The following is an 18,429-nucleotide window of genomic DNA, read 5'->3' as shown; positions in this document are numbered from 1 at the left end:
ACTGATGTGTCATAATACTTTTAATATTTGTCATTTAAGAAATGTGAACATTATTGTCTTAGTCTGTTGTAGATATTGAAACAGAGTAGGTTAGTTATGATAGGTAAAAGTAGGTTTAGATTTGTAATTATTGTACATTTGCTGTATTTAAATATTAATGGGCCCCGCTCATAAGCTATGGACTGCTTTAAGGATGTCCCAATTACAAAATGTATTTATTCATCTTTATGAAACTGTATGGAATATTTTAATGTATTCTTTGAATTTTGTAATAAACCAAACTACATAAATAAATAAATAGATTCAGCGATCTGATTGACTTCTTCTTCATTGTCTTTCGGCTGTTCCCGTTAGGGGTCGCCACAGCAGATCAATTGTTTCCATCTCACCCTGTCCTCTGTATCTTCCTCTGTCACACCAACCACCTGCATATCCTCCCTCAGCACATCTATAAACCTCCTCTTTGGTCTCCCTCTTCTCCTCCTGCCTGGTGGCTCCATCCTCAGCATCCTTCTCCCTATATAACCTGGGTCCCTCCTCTGCACATGTCCAAACCATTTCAATCTTGCCTCTCTGACTTTGTCTCCAAACCGTCCCACCTGAGCTGTCCCTCTGATATGTTCATTCCTAATCTTGTCCATTCTTGTCACTCCCAAAGAGAATCTCAACATCTTCAGCTCTGCCACCTCCAGCTCTGCCTCCTGTCTTTTTGTTAGTGCCACTGTCTCTAAACCATACAACATAGCTGGTCTCACTACTGTTTTGTAAACTTTCCCCTTCACTCTTGCTGATATTCTTCGGTCACAAATCACTCCTGCCACCTTTCTCCACCCACTCCACCCTGCCTGCACTCTCTTCTTCACCTCTTTACCACACTCTCCATTACTTTGAACAGTTGACCCCAAATATTTAAACTCATCTACTTTCACCACTTCTACTCCTTGTAACTGCACTATTCCACTGGGCTCCCTCTCATTCACACACATGTACTCAGTCTTGCTTCTACTGACTTTCATTCCCCTTCTCTCCAAAGCATATCTCCACTTCTCCAGACTAGACTCAGCTTGCTCTCTACTCTCACTACAGATCACAATGTCATCTGCAAACATCATAGTCCATGGGGACTCCTGTCTGATCTCATCTGTCAACCTGTCCATCACCACCACAAACAAGAAAGGACTCAGAGCTGATCCTTGGTGTAATCCCACCTCCACCTTAAATGAGTCTGTCATTCCGACTGCGCATCTCACCGCTGTCACACTATTCTTGTACATGTCCTGCACTACCCTAACGTACTTCTCTGCCACTCCAGACTTCCTCATACAATGCCACAACTCTTCTCTTGGCACCCTATCATAAGCTTTTTCTAAGTCCACAAACACACAATGTAACTCTTTCTGTCCTTCTCTGTACTTTTCCAACAGTATTCTCAGAGCAAACATTGCATCTGTAGTGCTCTTTCTCGGCATGAAACCATATTGCTGCTCAAAGATCTTCACCTGTTTTCTAAGCCTAGCTTCTACTACTCTTTCCCATAACTTCATGCTGTGGCTGATCAGCTTTATGCCTCTGTAGTTACTGCAGCTCTGCACATCACCCTTGTTCTTGAAAATAGGAACCAGCACACTTTGTCTCCACTCCTCAGGTATCCTCTCACTTTCCAAGATTTTATTAAACAATCTGGTTAGAAGCTCTACTGCCATCTCTCCTAGACATTTCCATGCCTCCATTGGAATGTCATCTGGACCAACTGCCTTTCCACTCTTCATCCTCTTCATAGCAGCCCTCACTTCGTCCTTGCTAATCTCTTTTACTCTCACCACATAATCCAGCCTTTTCTCTCGCTCATTTTCTTTATTCATCAACTCTTCAAAATATTCCCTCCACCTTCTCAGCACACACTCCTCACTTGTCAGCACATTACCATGTGCATCTTTTACCACCATAACCTGCTGCACATCCTTTCCAGCTCTGTCCCTTTGTCTGGCCAATCGGTACAAGTCCTTTTCTCCTTCCTTACTATTCAACTTCTTGTACAGCTCGCAATATGCCTTTTCCTTTGCTTTTGCCACTTCTCTTCACTACCCAGTACTGCCCTAGCTGTCTCCCTCACCACATCTGCAGTACTTTTCCAGTTGTCCAAAATTGCTTCCCCTCCAACTAGTGCTTCTCTCACCTGCTCGCTAAATTTCACACAACAGTCTTCCTCCTTCAGCTTCCACCATCTGATCCTTTGTTGAGCTCTCACTCTCTTCTTCTTCTTTACCTCTAAAGTCATCCTACAAACAACCATCCTATGCTGTCTAGTGACACTCTCTCCTGCTACCACCTTACAGTCTGTGATTTCTTTTAGCTTGCATCTCCTATAAAGAATGTAGTCCACCTGTGTGCACCTTCATCCACTCTTATATGTTACCCTGTGCTCCTCCCTTTACTTAAAGTAAGTATTCACCACAGCCATTTCCATCCTTTTTGCAAAATCAACTACCATCTGTCCTTCCCCATTCCTATCCTTGATACCATATCTACCCATTACTTCCTCATCACCTCTGTTCCCTTCACCAACATGCCCATTGAAGTCTGCTCCTATCACCACTCTTTCATGCTTGGGCACACTCTGCACCACCTCATCTAACACACTCCAGAAATCTTCTTTCCCCTTCATCTCACAACCTACCTGTGGGGCATATGCACTGATGATATTCATCATCACCCCTTCAATTTCCAACTTCACACTCATCACCCTGTCAGACACTCGCTTAACCTCCAACACACTTTTAACATACTCTTCCTTTAAAATGACCCCAACACCATTTCTCTTCCTGTCCTCACCATGGTACAACAACGTGTACCCACCGCCGATGCTCCTGCTCTTACTTCCCTTCCACTTGGTCTCTTGCACACACAATATGTCTACCTTTCTCCTCTCCATCATATCAGCCAGCTCTCTCCCTTTACCAGTCATACTACCAACATTCAAAGTCCCCACTCTCATTTCCACCCTTCTAGTTTTCTTCTTCTCCCGCTGTTCGTGGCAACGTTTTCCTCCTCTTCTTCGTCGCCTTCGCCCAGCAGTAGCCCAATTTCCACCGGCACCCTGTTGGGCAATAGCACCGGTGGCGGACGTTGTTAACCCGGGCTGCGACCGATCCGGTATGGGAATTCGATTCTGAGTCTGCATAGTTGTGTTGGCTTGTTTTATGCCGGATGCCCTTCCTGACGCAACCCTCCTCATTTATCCGGGCTTGGGACCGGCACTCAGAATGTACTGGCTGCACAGCCCATGTGGGTGAGTTAGCGATCTGATTGACAAACACAGTATTTCCTCCTGACTGGAGCTGAGCCGACAACCAATCAGAGCGCACCTTTTTAATTGCATGATGCTTTTGACTCAAAAGGACAACAAGAAAAGCGTAGAGGATATTTCACGTCTGACTCACTATCTGTAACATTTAAGAAAAAAGAATGCAATTTGAAATATCAGAAATTTAAAAATGAAATCACTGTGATGGACATGCAGTACTGTGCAAAAACATTTAGGCAGCCCAGAGTGATAATAAAAATAGTGTTTGATGCCCCCTTTCTTATATTGGCATCAACACAAAATCAGTTCCAACAAAAGTGAATATGTGAGCGAGATTTATTTTGTTCTATAATAATAAATAATATCTTGCGATGGGACAGTAGAAAACCACATAAGCACAGCTGTAAATGATCATACAATAATATGCACATGTCGCAGAAATGAACAAGCGAAAAGTGAGAGGATGCCTGAGGAGTGGAGACAAAGTGTGCTGGTTCCTATTTTCAAGAACAAGGGTGATGTTTCTGTGTAGGCTCTCAGTTGTCCAGGTGGTTTCCATAGTAGAGAAGCTTGAATCTTCAATTGGACTGGGTTGCTTGACGCGAGGATGTTTCACTTCAAATCGCAGAAGCTTCCTCAGCTAAAATTCTTGCTCTGGTAGTCTGACTTCTGTCTTGACTCTTGTAGAGAAGAATAAACAGAAGCCACAAAAGCTGGAGTTTTAAACCTAACCAGACCCCTCCTACCAAGAGGCAGGAAAAGGCGAACTTTCAGTGGGAGTAGTTTTAAAGACACCCAAACAAATTAGTGACAACAGGGAAAATTGGGTAAAGAATCTCTCCGACAGGGTTCTTACACAGACAGAAAAGGATGTGCTCACCAAAGGACTAAATTTCTCAGTGACCCCTAAACATATATCGACAGTAGATTACATCACTGCAGTAGAGTCAGCCATTAAACATAACAGTTTGTCAGAGTCAGAAGCTGGGGACCTCCGACTAAGAGTCACAGCAGTGCTGAACAGTGCTAAGCCTCCTCCATCCAACATCACAGGAGAAGAACAGAAAGCTTTGTCAGCACTGCAGAAGGACCAAAGCATCCTTATCTTGCCAGCGGATAAAGGCAGATGTACGGTGGTCCTGAACACATTGGACTACGAGGCCAAGATCAACAACTTGCTCAGTGACTCCAATACATACGAACGTCTGAAGAAAGACCCCACGAGCGGCTATAAGAAGAAAATCATTAGCTACCTCCAAAACCTGGAGAAAGAGGGACTCATCGACAGGCAGACATACTACAGACTGTACCCTGGGAACGCCACTCCGTGCATCTATGGACTGCCCAAAATCCACAAACAGGACGTGCCACTCAGGCCTATTGTATGTAGCACAGATTCAATCACGTACAATTTGGCCAAGCACCTCAAGTGGATTTTGGCTCCTCTAGTGGGTAACTCAGACCACCATGTGCAGAACACACAAGATTTTGTGAACAAGATCAAGGACCTGCAGCTGGAGGCAGATGAAACTATGGTGTCATTTGAAGTGACATCGTTGTTCACCTGCATCCCCACCTCTGAGGCCGTCTCAGCTGTGAGGCAGAGACTGCTACGGGCATCTCTCCCAGTCACTGGTTCAGATATGTTGATGACACATGGGTTACAAATCAAGCAACAGGAGGTTGAGGACTTTACAGAACACATCAACTCGGTGGACTCCAATATCAAGTTCACACGTGAGGATGCCAGAAACAACCATTTAGCCTTCTTAGACTGTGATGTTATGATTAGAGAGAACAGGCAGCTCCAGACAGGGGTTTACAGAAAACCCACTCACACTGACTAATATCTGCTCTTTGGCTCAAACCACCCCCTTGATCACAAGCTCGGGGTGATCATGACTCTTCAACACAGAGTCCTACAGGTGCCCACAACTGCAGAGGGAAGGGCTAAAGAACAACAACTTGTACAGAAAGCCCTCACAGTATGTGGGTACCCACGATGGTCCCTGGACAAAGTGCAGAAGTCCCAGAGAACAAAGAGACCAGATAGACAGGAGACGGAGACAAGAAGAAGAGGAGTGTCTCTCCCTTATTTAGCAGGAGTAGGGGAAAAACTACAGAGGATCTTCAGACAGCACAAAATCCCAGTTTACTTTAAACCAGTTAACACCTTGAGACAGAAATTAGTTCACCCTAAGGACAGGATCCCTAGTTACAAACAGAGTAATGTAGTGTATTCTATCAGATGCCAGGAAAACTGTAACGAACACTACATAGGTGAGACTAAGCAACCTTTACACAAAAGGCTATACCAGCACCACAGAGAGGGCGCCAGTGGACCTCAGTCTGCAGTTCATCTCCACCTTAAAGACACTAACCACACATTTGAGGACAAGGAAGTTAAAATATTAGCCAGAGAGAAGAAATGGTTTGAGAAGGGGGTCAAGGAGGCATTCTTTGTGAAACAGTTGAAACCCAGCCTTAACCGGGGAGGGGGTCTGAGACACGCTTTGTCCCCTGTTTACAATGGGGTTCTCAAGTCAAAGCAGTTTCTGTCTTTTGTTCATGGTAATGAGACATTCACGTCATCAGGAGAGTCGTCAAGGGAGCCATCAGGAGAGGCGTCCGTCCCATCATTAGGAGGGACAGCTGCCCTGTCGTTAGGAGGGTGCTAACTAGAGCACAATAGGTGCTAATTAGAGCTATTGTTTAGTCACTAGCCTATGGCAGTCTGCCTCTCGGTCGGAGGGGTCTGGTTAGGTTCAAAACTCCAGCTTTTGTGGCTTCTGTTTATTCTTCTCTATTTCTCCATGTAATGTGGAGTTGCGTCAGGAAGGGCATCCAGCGTAAAACCTGTGCCAATTCAACATGCAGATCCACCTTGGATTTGCTGTGGCGACCCCGAGTGCAAACAAGGGAGCAGCCGAAGGGACTTACTTACAAGAGTCAAGACAGAAGTCAGACTACCAGAGCAAGAATTTTAGCTGAGAAAGCTTCTGCGATTTGAAGCGAAACGTCCTCGCGTCAAGCAACCCAGTCCAGTTGAAGATTCAAGCTTCTCTACTATATAATAACAAGGGTGATGTGCAGAGCTGCAGTAACTACAGAGGCATAAAGTTGATCAGCCACAGCATGAAGTTATGGGAAAGAGTAGTAGAAGCTAGGCTTAGAAAACAGGTGAAGATCTGTGAGCAGCAATATGGTTTCATGCCGAGAAAGAGCACTACGGATGCAATGTTTGCTCTGAGAATACTGTTGGAGAAGTACAGAAAGAGTTACATTGTGTGTTTGTGGACTTAGAAAAAGCTTATGACAGGGTGCCAAGAGAAGAGCTGTGGTATTGTATGAGGAAGTTTCTTTCACCAGAACATCAAATCTAGACTTTCATCTCAAATGTACTTTCTGTCAAAGTGTAGCTGAACTTTCAGGTCTTCTTTTTAAGAAAATCCTCCCCTACACCACTTCATCAGGAAGCTGGATTTTAGATTTGTAATTAATTTATATAAAGTTGTAGAGATTTGCTTTCAGTCTGAGTTAAGGAAGATAATTTTAGGAAAAAAAAGTATTTGAAATGGAATAAACAAATAAAAATGTGTGAACTGAGAAACGGTGAGGAGCAACATCTTACATCTCATATATAGTGCAGCAGATAAGAGAATATTTAGAGTGGAATCCTGGAAATGGTGATACAAACATCACATTCTGCACAAATAATCCATAGACATGAACTCTTAAAAAAACTGATTGGCCACTTGAATTTTCAACAGGCAACCAGGTAGGGGTCAACTGAAGAATTACACAGGGGTCAAAATCAGGGGTGGGCAACTTGTTCCAAAAAGGGCCAAGAGGGTGCAGGTTTTCTTTGCAGCCACTGACTCCACCAGGTGATTTCACTGATTAGTAACACGTTGAGCAGATTAACAGATTTCACTGATTAACTGATTCCATCTGCTCAAAGTGATACTAATCAGTGAAATCACCTGGTGGAGTGAGTGGCTGCAAAGAAAACCTGCACCCTCTTTGCCCTTTCTGGAACAAGTTGCCCACCCCTGGTCTAAATTAAAAGAAGCTCCAATCATATAGAAAACTACACCATATTATTTGCCTGATCATAACAATTCCAAAAAAAGGTATAGTTTGGACAATCTGTGACTGAATGTTATGGAGTTATGAGGTAAAAGCAGGAAGAATGGTGACAAAGGTCAGTTTCAGTTTGTACAGGGGTCAAAAGTTAAAGTTGCTCCATTAATTTTGTTCCAGCTGTATTTGTACTGAATTTGATGCTTGTATCACCATTTGAAGGATTGTTTCAGTTATCTGCTGCACTAATAAGCCAACAGAGCATGAACCAGCTGCTGTCTGTTAGCTTAAACAGACACACACACACACACACACACACACACACACACACACACACACACACACACACACACACACACACACACACACACACACACACACACACACACGGCAACGCGAATTAAAGGAGAAATGCTGCTTTTATCAACCTGGACCTCATTTCTGGCATAAAATACGGTCGTTTACTCACCAATATAAGTTTGGTGTGATTAGAAGTCCATAGCTCAAACGACATGTTCAGTTCAAATCTGAGGCAAACATTTTTCTTCTTCTACTAAGGTGGATTCAAAATTTTTGTGGTACACAGCACCAACTACTGGACAGGAGGAACCTAGCAGTCAATGTGACTCACTAATTTCAAAATGCAGGTCTTTCAATCAGACGTGTGGTGCAGTGACATGTCAATCATCTGTGATCAATCAGATTTCAGGGGAGTCCAGTAAAACCCCGGCCTCCACTCTAGCTTCACCCATGCCAGGAAGTGTTTCACATTTGAATATTTCCTGTTTCACTGTGACTGATAAACTGGCACTTCCTCTTTGAGTGTGAGCTTGCTACTGAGTTCCCGCGAGATTCCATGGGATCTCATCTGTCAATCGAGGAAGTGTTTGACATTTGAACATTTCCTGTTTTACTGTGGATTTGAAAATTGGCACTTCCTGTTTAGGACGCCCTGTACAACGAGTGAGCTTCACGCTGCAGCGCGATGCTGCGCTCATATTAAAATGATTGTAAAACAATTACTCATCAAGTCACTTTTTTAAAATAGTTTTGAGGTCCTGCGCCTTATATACCATAAAAAAAATGACATGCAAATAGAGTCCTGGTTTCATATTGATTCATCATTAAAGTTGAAATTCATCACAAATTTTTTAATGTTTATCAGGTTTTTACACTTTTTAATGCTTTTATGATGCCTTTTGCACAGTACTGTACATTTGTTTTTATTTCTTAAGTTAGTGGTGTGGCGGCATATTTTTAGTCAGTTATTTACACGTGGGATTTAGTTTAAAAATATTCACCAAAATCCGATTAAATATAATTTCAGCTGCTGTTTCAAGAAGAGGACACGCATTGTTTTTCCCAGTTTATGGAAATAAAAGAACATTTTTCACTATTTCTTATAATTTGTCTGGAGCTCATTTTGTTTAAAAAAAAAAAATTGTGACAAAATTGTGAGAATTGTATCAGAAAAATTGCAAATTGAGTGTATCGTTATTACTCTGAAACCAGCGTGATGTGAGGAAGAACTCTCTTTCTGTTGCGCCTTACCGACTTGCTTGGCCTCCACGGCGGCGGTGTACTCGCGGCTGAAGCTGAGGTCCGTGATGGCCACGTCATCCAGGATGATGTTGAAGTCCTTTGCCCGCTCAAACAGCTCCCTGCGGATCAGCAGAGAAACCTGCAGCAGGAAGAGAGTGAGCGGGCGGGTAAAAACAAACAAACAAATCACTTCCTGTGCTGACGACAGATGGCGCTGCACCCGCCGTGCACTGCCTGCGCTCGGTACCTGCGCTCTTTGTGTGATCAGCTGTGAAGCGTTGAATTTTGCCACCACGCTCTTTAGGACCTCGTTGACGATGGAGGGCAGGACGCGCTCGTCATAGTCCGTCCCGAGCTGCTGGTAGAGGACAGGCAGGTTGGACGCCAGCGGTCGACACAGAACCCTCAAGGTCAAGTTCACCATCTGCAGATCTGAGGGGAGCCAAAGGTTGGTACTCCAGCTGCAACATTATTTATTAGTCAGCATTTTGCGCTTTGAAGTTTGCAGGATGGACGCTCTGACCTTTGCTTCCAGTTAGTGAAGAGATCTTCCGGGGTTTGGCTCTGATGTCATAAATGATGGGGTACTGGAACCAGGGGACTCTAACAACGCCACCAGAGTCAGACAAGATGACAGTGTTTCCATGGATACGGTGAAATGCTGGAGCCTAACATCTCAACATGCGGTGTCATAAAAATCTCAACATTATGATGATTGTAGAGAAGCTTGAATCTTCGACTGGACTGGGTTGCTTGACGTGAGGACGTTTCGCTTCAAATCACAGACGCTTCCTCAGCTAAAATTCTTGCTCTGGTAGTCTGACTTCTGTCTTGACTCTTGCAGAGAAGAATACACCAGAAGCCAACAAAAGCTGGAGTTTTTAACCTAACCAGACCCCTCCTACCGAGAGGCCGACTGCTATAGGCTAGTGACTAAACAATAGCTCTAATTAGCACCTATTGTGCTCTAGTTAGCACTCTCCTAATGATGGGATGGAAGCCTCCCCTGATGGCTCCCTTGACGACTCTCTCCTGATGACGTGAATGACTCATTACCAAGAACAAAGGACTGAAACTGCTTTGACCTGAGTACCCCATTGTAAACAGGGGACAAAGCGTGTCTGAGACCTGCCCCTCCGGTTAAGGCTTGGTTTCAACTGTTACAAAGAATGCTTCCTTGACAGCTCTCCCAAACCATTTCTTCTCTCTGGCTAAGATTTTAACTTCCTTGTCCTCAAACGTGTGGTTAGTGTCTTTCAGGTGGAGATGAACTGCAGACTGAGGTCCACTGGCGCCCTCTCTGCGGTGCTGGTATAGCCTTTTGTGTAAAGGTTGCTTAGTCTCACCTATGTAGTGTTCGTTACAGTTTTCCTGGCATCTGATAGAATACACTACATTACTCTGTTTGTAACTAGGGATACTGTCCTTAGGGTGAACTAATTTCTGTCGCAAGGTGTTAACCGGTTTAAAATAAACTGAGATTTTGTGCTGTCTGAAGATCCTCTGTAGTTTTTCCCCTACTCCTGCTAAATAAGGGAGAGACACTCCTCTTCTTCTTGTCTCCATCTCCTGTCTATCTGGTCTCTTTGTTTTCTGGGACTTCTGCACTTTGTCCAGGGACCATCGTGGGTACCCACATACTGTGAGGGCATTCCGTACAAGTTCTTGTTCTTTAGCCCTTCCCTCTGCAGTTGTGGGCACCTGTAGGGCTCTGTGTTGAAGAGTCCTCATCACCCCGAGCTTGTGTTCAAGGGGGTGGTTTGAACCAAAGAGCAGATATTGGTCAGTGTGAGTGGGTTTTCTGTAAACCTCTGTCTGGAGCTGCCTGTTCTCTCCAATCGTAACATCACAGTCCAAGAAGGCTAAATGGTTGTTTCTGGCATCCTCACCTGTGAACTTGATATTGGAATCCACCGAATTGATGTGTTCTGTAAAGTCCTCGACCTCCTGTTGCTTGATTTTAACCCATATGTCATCGACATATCTGAACCAGTGACTGGGAGAGATGCCCGTGAACGACGTCAAGGCTGTCTTCTCCACTCGCTCCATGTACAGATTGGCCACAATGGGGGATACTGGAGACCCCATTGCACAACCATGGATCTGCCTGTAGTAATTCCCCCTAAACAGGAAATACGTGGTGTTAAGACAGATCTTCAAGAGTTGGCAGATGTGGTCTGGTGTGAGTTTGGTCCTTTCAGGTAGAGACACATCCTCCAGCAGTCTCTGCCTCACAACTGAGATGGCCTCAGCGGTGGGGATGCAGGTGAACAACGAAGTCACATCAAATGACACCATAGTTTCATCTGCCTCCAGCTGCAGGTCCATGATCTTGTTCACAAAATCTTGTGTGTTCTCCACATGATGGTCTGAGTTACCCACTAGAGGAGCCAAAATCCACTTGAGGTGCTTGGCCAAACTGTATGTGATTGAATCTGTGCTACTTACAATAGGCCTGAGTGGCACGTCCTGTTTGTGGATTTTGGGCAGTCCATAGATGCATGGAGTGGTGTCCCCCGGGTACAGTCTGTATGTAGTATGTCTTCCTGTCGATGAGTCCCTCTTTCTCCAGGTTTTGGAGGTAGCTAGTTGTTGGTCTTGGCCTCGTAGTCCGATGTGTTCAGGACCACCGTGCATCTGCCTTTATCTGCTGGCAGGATAAGGATGCTTTGGTCCTTCTGCAGTGCTGCCAAAGCTTTCTGTTTTTCTCCTGTGATGTTGGACGGAGGAGGCTTAGCACTGTTAAGCACTGCTGTGACTCTTAGTCGGCGGTCCCCAGCTTCTGACTCTGACAAACTGTTATGTTTAATGGCTGACTCTACCGCAGTGATGTAATCTACTGTCGGTATATGTTTAGGGGTCACTGAGAAATTTCGTCCTTTGGTGAGCACATCCTTTTCTGTCTGTGTAAGAACCCTGTCGGACAGATTCTTTACCCAATTTTCCCTGTTGTCACTAATTTGTCTGGGTGTATCTTTAAAACTACTCCCCCTGAAAGTACGCCTTTTCTGCACTAAAAGGTTGTGAAACTTCCTGATTTGCCGCTCCTTACTTTTTAAATGCTCAGCCATTTGAATTTTAACTATGAACTTTGTGATCTTATTATGGGCCTCTTCCCCCACTAAGGATTCTAACATTTTGTAAAGACTATCAAGATTATTTTTGAGGTCTAATATTTTAAAATGAAACCTTCTAATTCTAAGATCCAAAATCCTCCTAAGGTAACTGTGCTGGATCTTTTCTGCTGTGTGTCCTGCTTCTAGTGCCTTTTGCTTCATGCATTTGGGAATAATATTGTTTTGCTTGCATCTTAGGTTAAATCTTAAGTGGTTTCTAAAGTTAGCTATTTTTAGCAGTCCTTTCCAGCTTACGTACCAGTGCCAGGGCATCATGCCCACAGTTGGTCGCAATGTTTCTGTGTAGGCTCTCAGTTGTCCAGGTGGTTTCCATAGTAGAGAAGCTTGAATCTTCGACTATAAGCTAGTGACTAAACAATAGCAATTAGCACCTATTGTGCTCTAGTAAGCACTCTCCTAATGATGGGATGGAAGCCTCCCCTGATGGCTCCCTTGACGACTCTCCTGATGACGTGAATGACTCATTACCATGAACAAAGGACTGCCAACTGCCATGAACAAAGGACTGACATCTGCCAACTCTTGAAGATCTGTCTTAACACCACGTATTTCCTGTTTAGGGGGAATTACTACAGGCAGATCCATGGTTGTGTGATGGGGTCTCCGGTATCCCCCATTGTGGCCAATCTGTACATGGAGCGAGTGGAGAAGACAGCCTTGACGTCGTTCACGGGCATCTCTCCCAGTCACTGGTTCAGACATGTCGATGACACATGGGTTAAAATCAAGCAACAGGAGGTCGAGGACTTAACAGAACACATCAATTCGCTGGATTCCAATATCAAGTTCACATGTGAGGATGCCAGAAACAACCATTTAGCCTTCTTGGACTGTGATGTTACGACTGGAGAGAACAGGCAGCTCCAGACAGCGATTTACAGAAAACCCACTCACACTGACCAATATCTGCTCTTTGGCTCAAACCACCCCCTTGAACACAAGCTTGGGGTGATCAGGACTCTTCAACACAGAGCCCTACAGGTGCCCACAACTGCAGAGGGAAGGGCTAAAGAAGAACAACTTGTACGGAAAACCCTCACAGTATGTGGGTACCCACGATGGTCCCTGGACAAAGTACAGAAGTCCCAGAAAACAAAGAGACCAGATAGACAGGAGACGGAGACAAGAAGAAGAGGAGTGTCTCTCCCTTATTTAGCAGGAGTAGGGGAAAAACTACAGAGGATCTTCAGACAGCACAAAATCCCAGTTTACTTTAAACCGGTTAACACCTTGAGACAGAAATTAGTTCACCCTAAGGACAGGATCCCTAGTTACAAACAGAGCAATGTAGTGTATTCTATCAGATGTCAGGAAAACTGTAATGAACACTACATAGGTGAGACTAAGCAACCTTTAAACAAGAGGCTATACCAGCACCGCAGAGAGGTCGCTAGTGGACCTCAGTCTGCAGTTCATCTCCACCTGAAAGACACTAACCACACATTTGAGGACAAGGAAGTTAAAATCTTAGCCAGAGAGAAGAAATGGTTTGAGAGAGGTGTCAAGGAAGCATTCTTTGTAAAACAGTTGAAACCAAGCCTTAACCGGGGGGCGGGTCTCAGACACGCTTTGTCCCCTGTTTACAATGGGGTACTCAGGTCAAAGCAGTTTCAGTCCTTTGTTCATGGTAATGAGTCATTCATGTCATCAGGAGAGTCGTCAAGGGAGCCATCAGGGGAGACTTCCATCCCATCATTAGGAGAGTGCACAACAGGTGCTAATTAGAGCTATTGTTTAGTCACTAGCCTATAGCAGTCGGCCTCTCGGTAGGAGGGGTCTGGTTAGGTTAAAAACTCCAGCTTTTGTTGGTTTCTGGTTTATTCTTCTCTACAAGAGTCAAGACAGAAGTCAGACTACCAGAGCAAGAATTTTAGGTGAGGAAGCTTCTGTGATTTGAAGCGAAACGTCCTCACGTCAAGCAACGCAGTCCAGTCGAAGATTCAAGCTTCTCTACTATGGAAACCACCTGGACAACTGAGAGCCTACACAGAAACATTATGATAATTATGTAAAACTGGAACCAAGAAAGGTTAAAAAAACAAACCCAACAACATAACGTAACGTGGCATTCCAGCGCTATGTTCTGTCAGTAACGTCAGAAACCGCGCGGCCTGTACGTCCTTCTGATGGCGTCTCACCTGAAGTGAAGCCCCTCAGACAGCACCGTGTCCATCTGCATCCCGCCGATCCTGTTGAAGATGATCGCTCGCTGTCCTCCTTCCACTGCACACAGTCACCACCGTCGTCACAACCAGAGAGCCACACCGGCCAAGACACACACAAAAAAGCAGAAACCGTACCTGTGTATGCGGCTTCCTTCACGCCGTAGGCCAGAGCTCCAGCGCCGATCAGCAGCTTGACCCCCAAACCGACTCCACCGGGTCCAGACGACATCCTGCCGACCATCTGCCTCAGCTGCTGCAAGAAACGCTGCCACAAAGGAGTTCACGTTTTTCTGATTTGTTGAGTTCTTTTAAAGTAAAGTGGTTTTATTTCAAACTACGCCTGTGTAAAAAGCCACCAGGTGACAGCAAAGGGGCAACATTTCTGAGGTTTGAAGAATCCGTGACCAAAAAAAAAGTTCACTGGATTCAATCTATGTCATCCTTACGTCTCAAAAAGACACCAAGAAGGAAACGAGTGAGGTAAGCCACCAAGACGGAGTGGAGGAACATCTGTCTGCTCCATTACCAGTCACAGGTAGGGATGGGTATTGATAAGATTGTATCGATATTGATGCCTTTATTGATTCCCTTATCAATACCTCCTGTGAATTTTCTGTGTATTAAAAGTAGGCTGCACAGGTTTTCAAGGTCAACAACATTTTATTGAGTCTTAAAGTAAATAAATATGAAATTGGTCTCTGTGACAGGTTCACCCAGGAGTCAGCAAGACCTTATTTAGGACATTGTTTTAGTGATTAGGGGCGTTCTCATGTATTGTAATAAATACTCCAGAGAAAGACGAGAACTTCTCTCAGAATTTAGACGAATAGGTCTGAAAGAAGTTTTTAGACACAGGATCAGCAGGTTAGGTGAATTGGAAACTTTATAAATGTCCAGGTCTCCCTTGTAACAGAGATCTTAATCTCAATGGGACAAATGTGGTTAAAGAAAGATTCAATTAAAGTAGGAGGGGGAAGTGTTGGCTTTTTAAATACTTGAAAGACACTCTAGAGGATTTAGTGCTCCTATAACAGACTGATGCAGAAGGTGGCAGCAATGCAACAATAAGGACGCCGGCTGCCATTAAATGCCAGAGAGGAAGAGGGTGTGTTTGGTTTATATCACAGGAATGTGTTTTGAGATTGAAGCACATTTCAGCATTCACAAGATGCCTCAAGAAACCACAAAAAAATGCATAAAAGTAGTTAATTTAGTCATATTTGTTGCCAGTCTGGGAAAATCATCAGACTCTGACACACTGATTGTGCAGATATTCTCATTTCCTCAGCGGAGTGCGCGTGAAACAAAAACAAAATGTGTTTTCATCATGGCAAGCAGTCAGAGCTATCACTGAACGCCAGCTGGCTCTGGCGTAATGTGAACTGAAGAACTGATAAGGGAATCAATAAGCAAAAAGGCTACTGATGTCAGTGGATTGAATCATTTCTTATCGATTCTTAACAGGAACTGGTTTTTAAGACCCATCCCTAGTCACAGCTTCACGGTGGACTGGAGCAGACAAGGACATTAAAACAAAAACCTGGATCAAATCCAGTCTCAAGTCTCCCATGTGCCCTCTGGCAAACTGTACCTTAAGTGAAAAATATCAAAAATCAATCAATTAAAAAAAGTTAATCAAAATCAAAAGTTAATTAAATAAATCAACCAATCTATAAAAAAAAAAAAAATCAATACAGACTTTTGATGACTAAATATTTGAATTCAAGTTTTCTTAGCATTTATGGTTATGATTTACTGGTAAATTAACCAAAGTTTAGTCATGTACTTTTCTGCCACTTCTCCGGGTCACGGCGGCAGCAGGGTGTTATGGAGAACATGACTGAGCGGGTCAAGGTCGAAAACGCAAACCAGTCATAGGCCAAGGTGCCTGCTGGGGGTCCCAGGAACCTGCTCCCAATTGACTCCCCCCCCGAGGAAACTTGGAACTATTTAAGCAAATCTGGGGCCCTCTGATGCATCTGTGCTTAGAAAAATCAGTTGGGAAGAACTCTTGAAATACAAGCATGAAGTAAACTGTTAACTCTTTAAATATGATTGACTTTTCTTTATATAAACCTTTTTTTTTTATAAGGAAAGCTTCAGCTCGCAGTGCGTAACGCCACTGAAAATAATGTCATTCAGAGAGCAGCAGACAGATGATGGTTCTCTAGGTAACAGAGTTAAACAGCTAATCCCATGCTTCCCTATTCTCTGGCAAGCCCTCCAACACTTCCTGGGGGATACAGAGGTGTTCCTTAGCCATTTGGGAAATATGATCCCTCCAGCAGGTCCCGGGTCTCCCCCAGGCCTCCTCCCAGTTGGACGTGTCTGAAAGACCTTCCTAGGAAGACGACCAGGGACCATCCTCATCAGGTGCCTGAACCACCTCAGCTGGTCCTTTTGATGTGAAGAAGCAGCGGCTCTACTCAGAGTCCCTCCCGGATAGTTGAGCTTCTCACCCTGTCCAGGAGTGAGAGACCAGATACCCGACAGAGGAATCCCATTTTCGCCATTTGTGTTCACGACCTTATTATTTTGGTCATTACTCAAAGTTCATGAGAACAGGTGAGGACAGGATCATAAATCAACTGGTACAGTGTTCATAAAACATCAGACACTGCCCCAATCTATCTATTGATCTCACGCTCCAACTCATGAACAAGACCCCGAGATACTTAAACTCCTCCACTTAGAGTAATCCCCCCCACCCCGCCGACCCAGACGGGACAGTCCATCTTTTTCTAAGAGGACCACAGGGTCAGATTCTCATCCCAGGTTCTTTACACTCAGCCTCATGAAGGCCTGATGAAGCCAACAGAACCATATCATCTGCAAAAAAGCTTAGATGAAACTCTGAGGTCACTGAACCGGACACCCTGTGGACCCTGAGTGGGCCTTCAAATCCTGTCCGTGAAGATCAAGAACAGGATCGGTGACAAGGGGCCAGAGTCCAGCACCCACCACCAGTACCGGGTCCGATGTGATGCCCAGCACCGCCTGTATTGGACTCAGTACCCCCGAACTCCCACAACGCCCCCAACAGGACACCCGGGGGACTCGGACAGGTGTGATCAGATAATAAAGGCTTGATTGAGCGAACCAGCTTGTGACAGAAGTTTAAAATGTTTAATCTGAGTGGGTCCCTGAGGACCAGGGTTCGGTTCTGGGTTAATCACTGGTCTACAGGTTAGCCGGTCTCACGTGTACCTTCTAAACAGGTGTGACGTCACGAGTTGCTCCGTAAAAAAGAGGGAAACTGCGCGACTTAATTAAAGACATAAAACTGCAACAAAAAACACTTACACCCGGTTCTCCAGATGCCATGCTGACCTTCTTCTTCCTGCCGCTTCTTCTTCTGTCCAGTTTATTGGCGGTTTCATACCGAGGCGGTGCACTACCGCCACCAACTGTTTGGTTATGGAGCGTAATAGGAAATAAAGGCGGAGGAATTACTCTGTACTATACTCTCTTGAAAAACCCTGATTCCCTTTAATTATGTCAATAGATGCCTCCAAGCTGGTGTTGTAAGTGTAGAAAAAGAAAGTACTCCCTGAAGTGTCAAACTGTTCTCTCCTAGTGTTCTGACATCATCTTCTTTGTCTAAGTTTGTGTCTTCAGTAACACGAGCTCCACCGTCTCAAACATTGACTGGTTTCATGTTTTTCCACTGATGTTGAGACTCTGATTCAAATCTGTGTGACCTGTACGTATGTAGGCGTGTGATGACTTCTTCTCCCCTGTCTCCCTGAAGTTTATGTAGAAACGGACCCTTAGATTCCGTGTCCCATAGCTTTTGTTGTGCTTTGTTCATTTCTGTCATGATGATTGTTTTTACTTCAGATTTACTAAGTGGAATGTTGATCTGTGTTTCTGATTTCAGAGCTGCTTTTACCAGCTAATCTACTGCTTCATGACACTCAATTCCAGAATGAGATGGAACCCACATGAGACACACTGAAATGTTCTGTTGTTAGAATAGAAAATAAAAGTGCAATCTCACCTCAGGATGCATGTACACATAATAAATAAACACTAAAATGATACTAAAATAACTATAATAATTCTATAACTAAAAACACTTATACATTCTTCCTCACACAGTGTGGCAATTGCATAAAAAATTATTGTACAGCAGTATTTATTGCACAAATGGAACAAAGTTGGAACAAAGTTATTTTTCAGTCTGTTTGTTTTCAGT

At 44.3% G+C, this 18,429-nt stretch overlaps 1 protein-coding gene across 1 annotated transcript in view; it reads right to left on the bottom strand.

Annotated features, from left to right (window-relative positions):
• Positions 1-17,623, bottom strand: part of LOC117522100 (prohibitin-2-like) — a 29,550-nt gene extending 11,927 nt beyond the window's left edge. Inside the window, exons 1-6 of the mRNA XM_034183475.1 lie at positions 17,535-17,623; positions 14,367-14,496; positions 14,205-14,289; positions 9,453-9,532; positions 9,177-9,361; positions 8,939-9,068 (exon numbers count right to left, since the gene is read on the bottom strand). Of these exons, the coding sequence (XP_034039366.1) occupies positions 8,939-9,068; positions 9,177-9,361; positions 9,453-9,532; positions 14,205-14,289; positions 14,367-14,496; positions 17,535-17,555 (631 nt within the window). The 5' untranslated portion in view covers positions 17,556-17,623. The remainder of the gene's footprint in view (positions 1-8,938; positions 9,069-9,176; positions 9,362-9,452; positions 9,533-14,204; positions 14,290-14,366; positions 14,497-17,534) is intronic.
• Between the last annotated feature and the right edge of the window lie 806 nt (positions 17,624-18,429).

This window comes from Thalassophryne amazonica, chromosome 12 (genome assembly GCF_902500255.1).
Source record: "Thalassophryne amazonica chromosome 12, fThaAma1.1, whole genome shotgun sequence".
Lineage (NCBI taxonomy): Eukaryota > Metazoa > Chordata > Actinopteri > Batrachoidiformes > Batrachoididae > Thalassophryne > Thalassophryne amazonica.
Note: the sequence above shows the minus strand (reverse complement) of the source record. Positions and strands in the feature narration are given on the sequence as shown.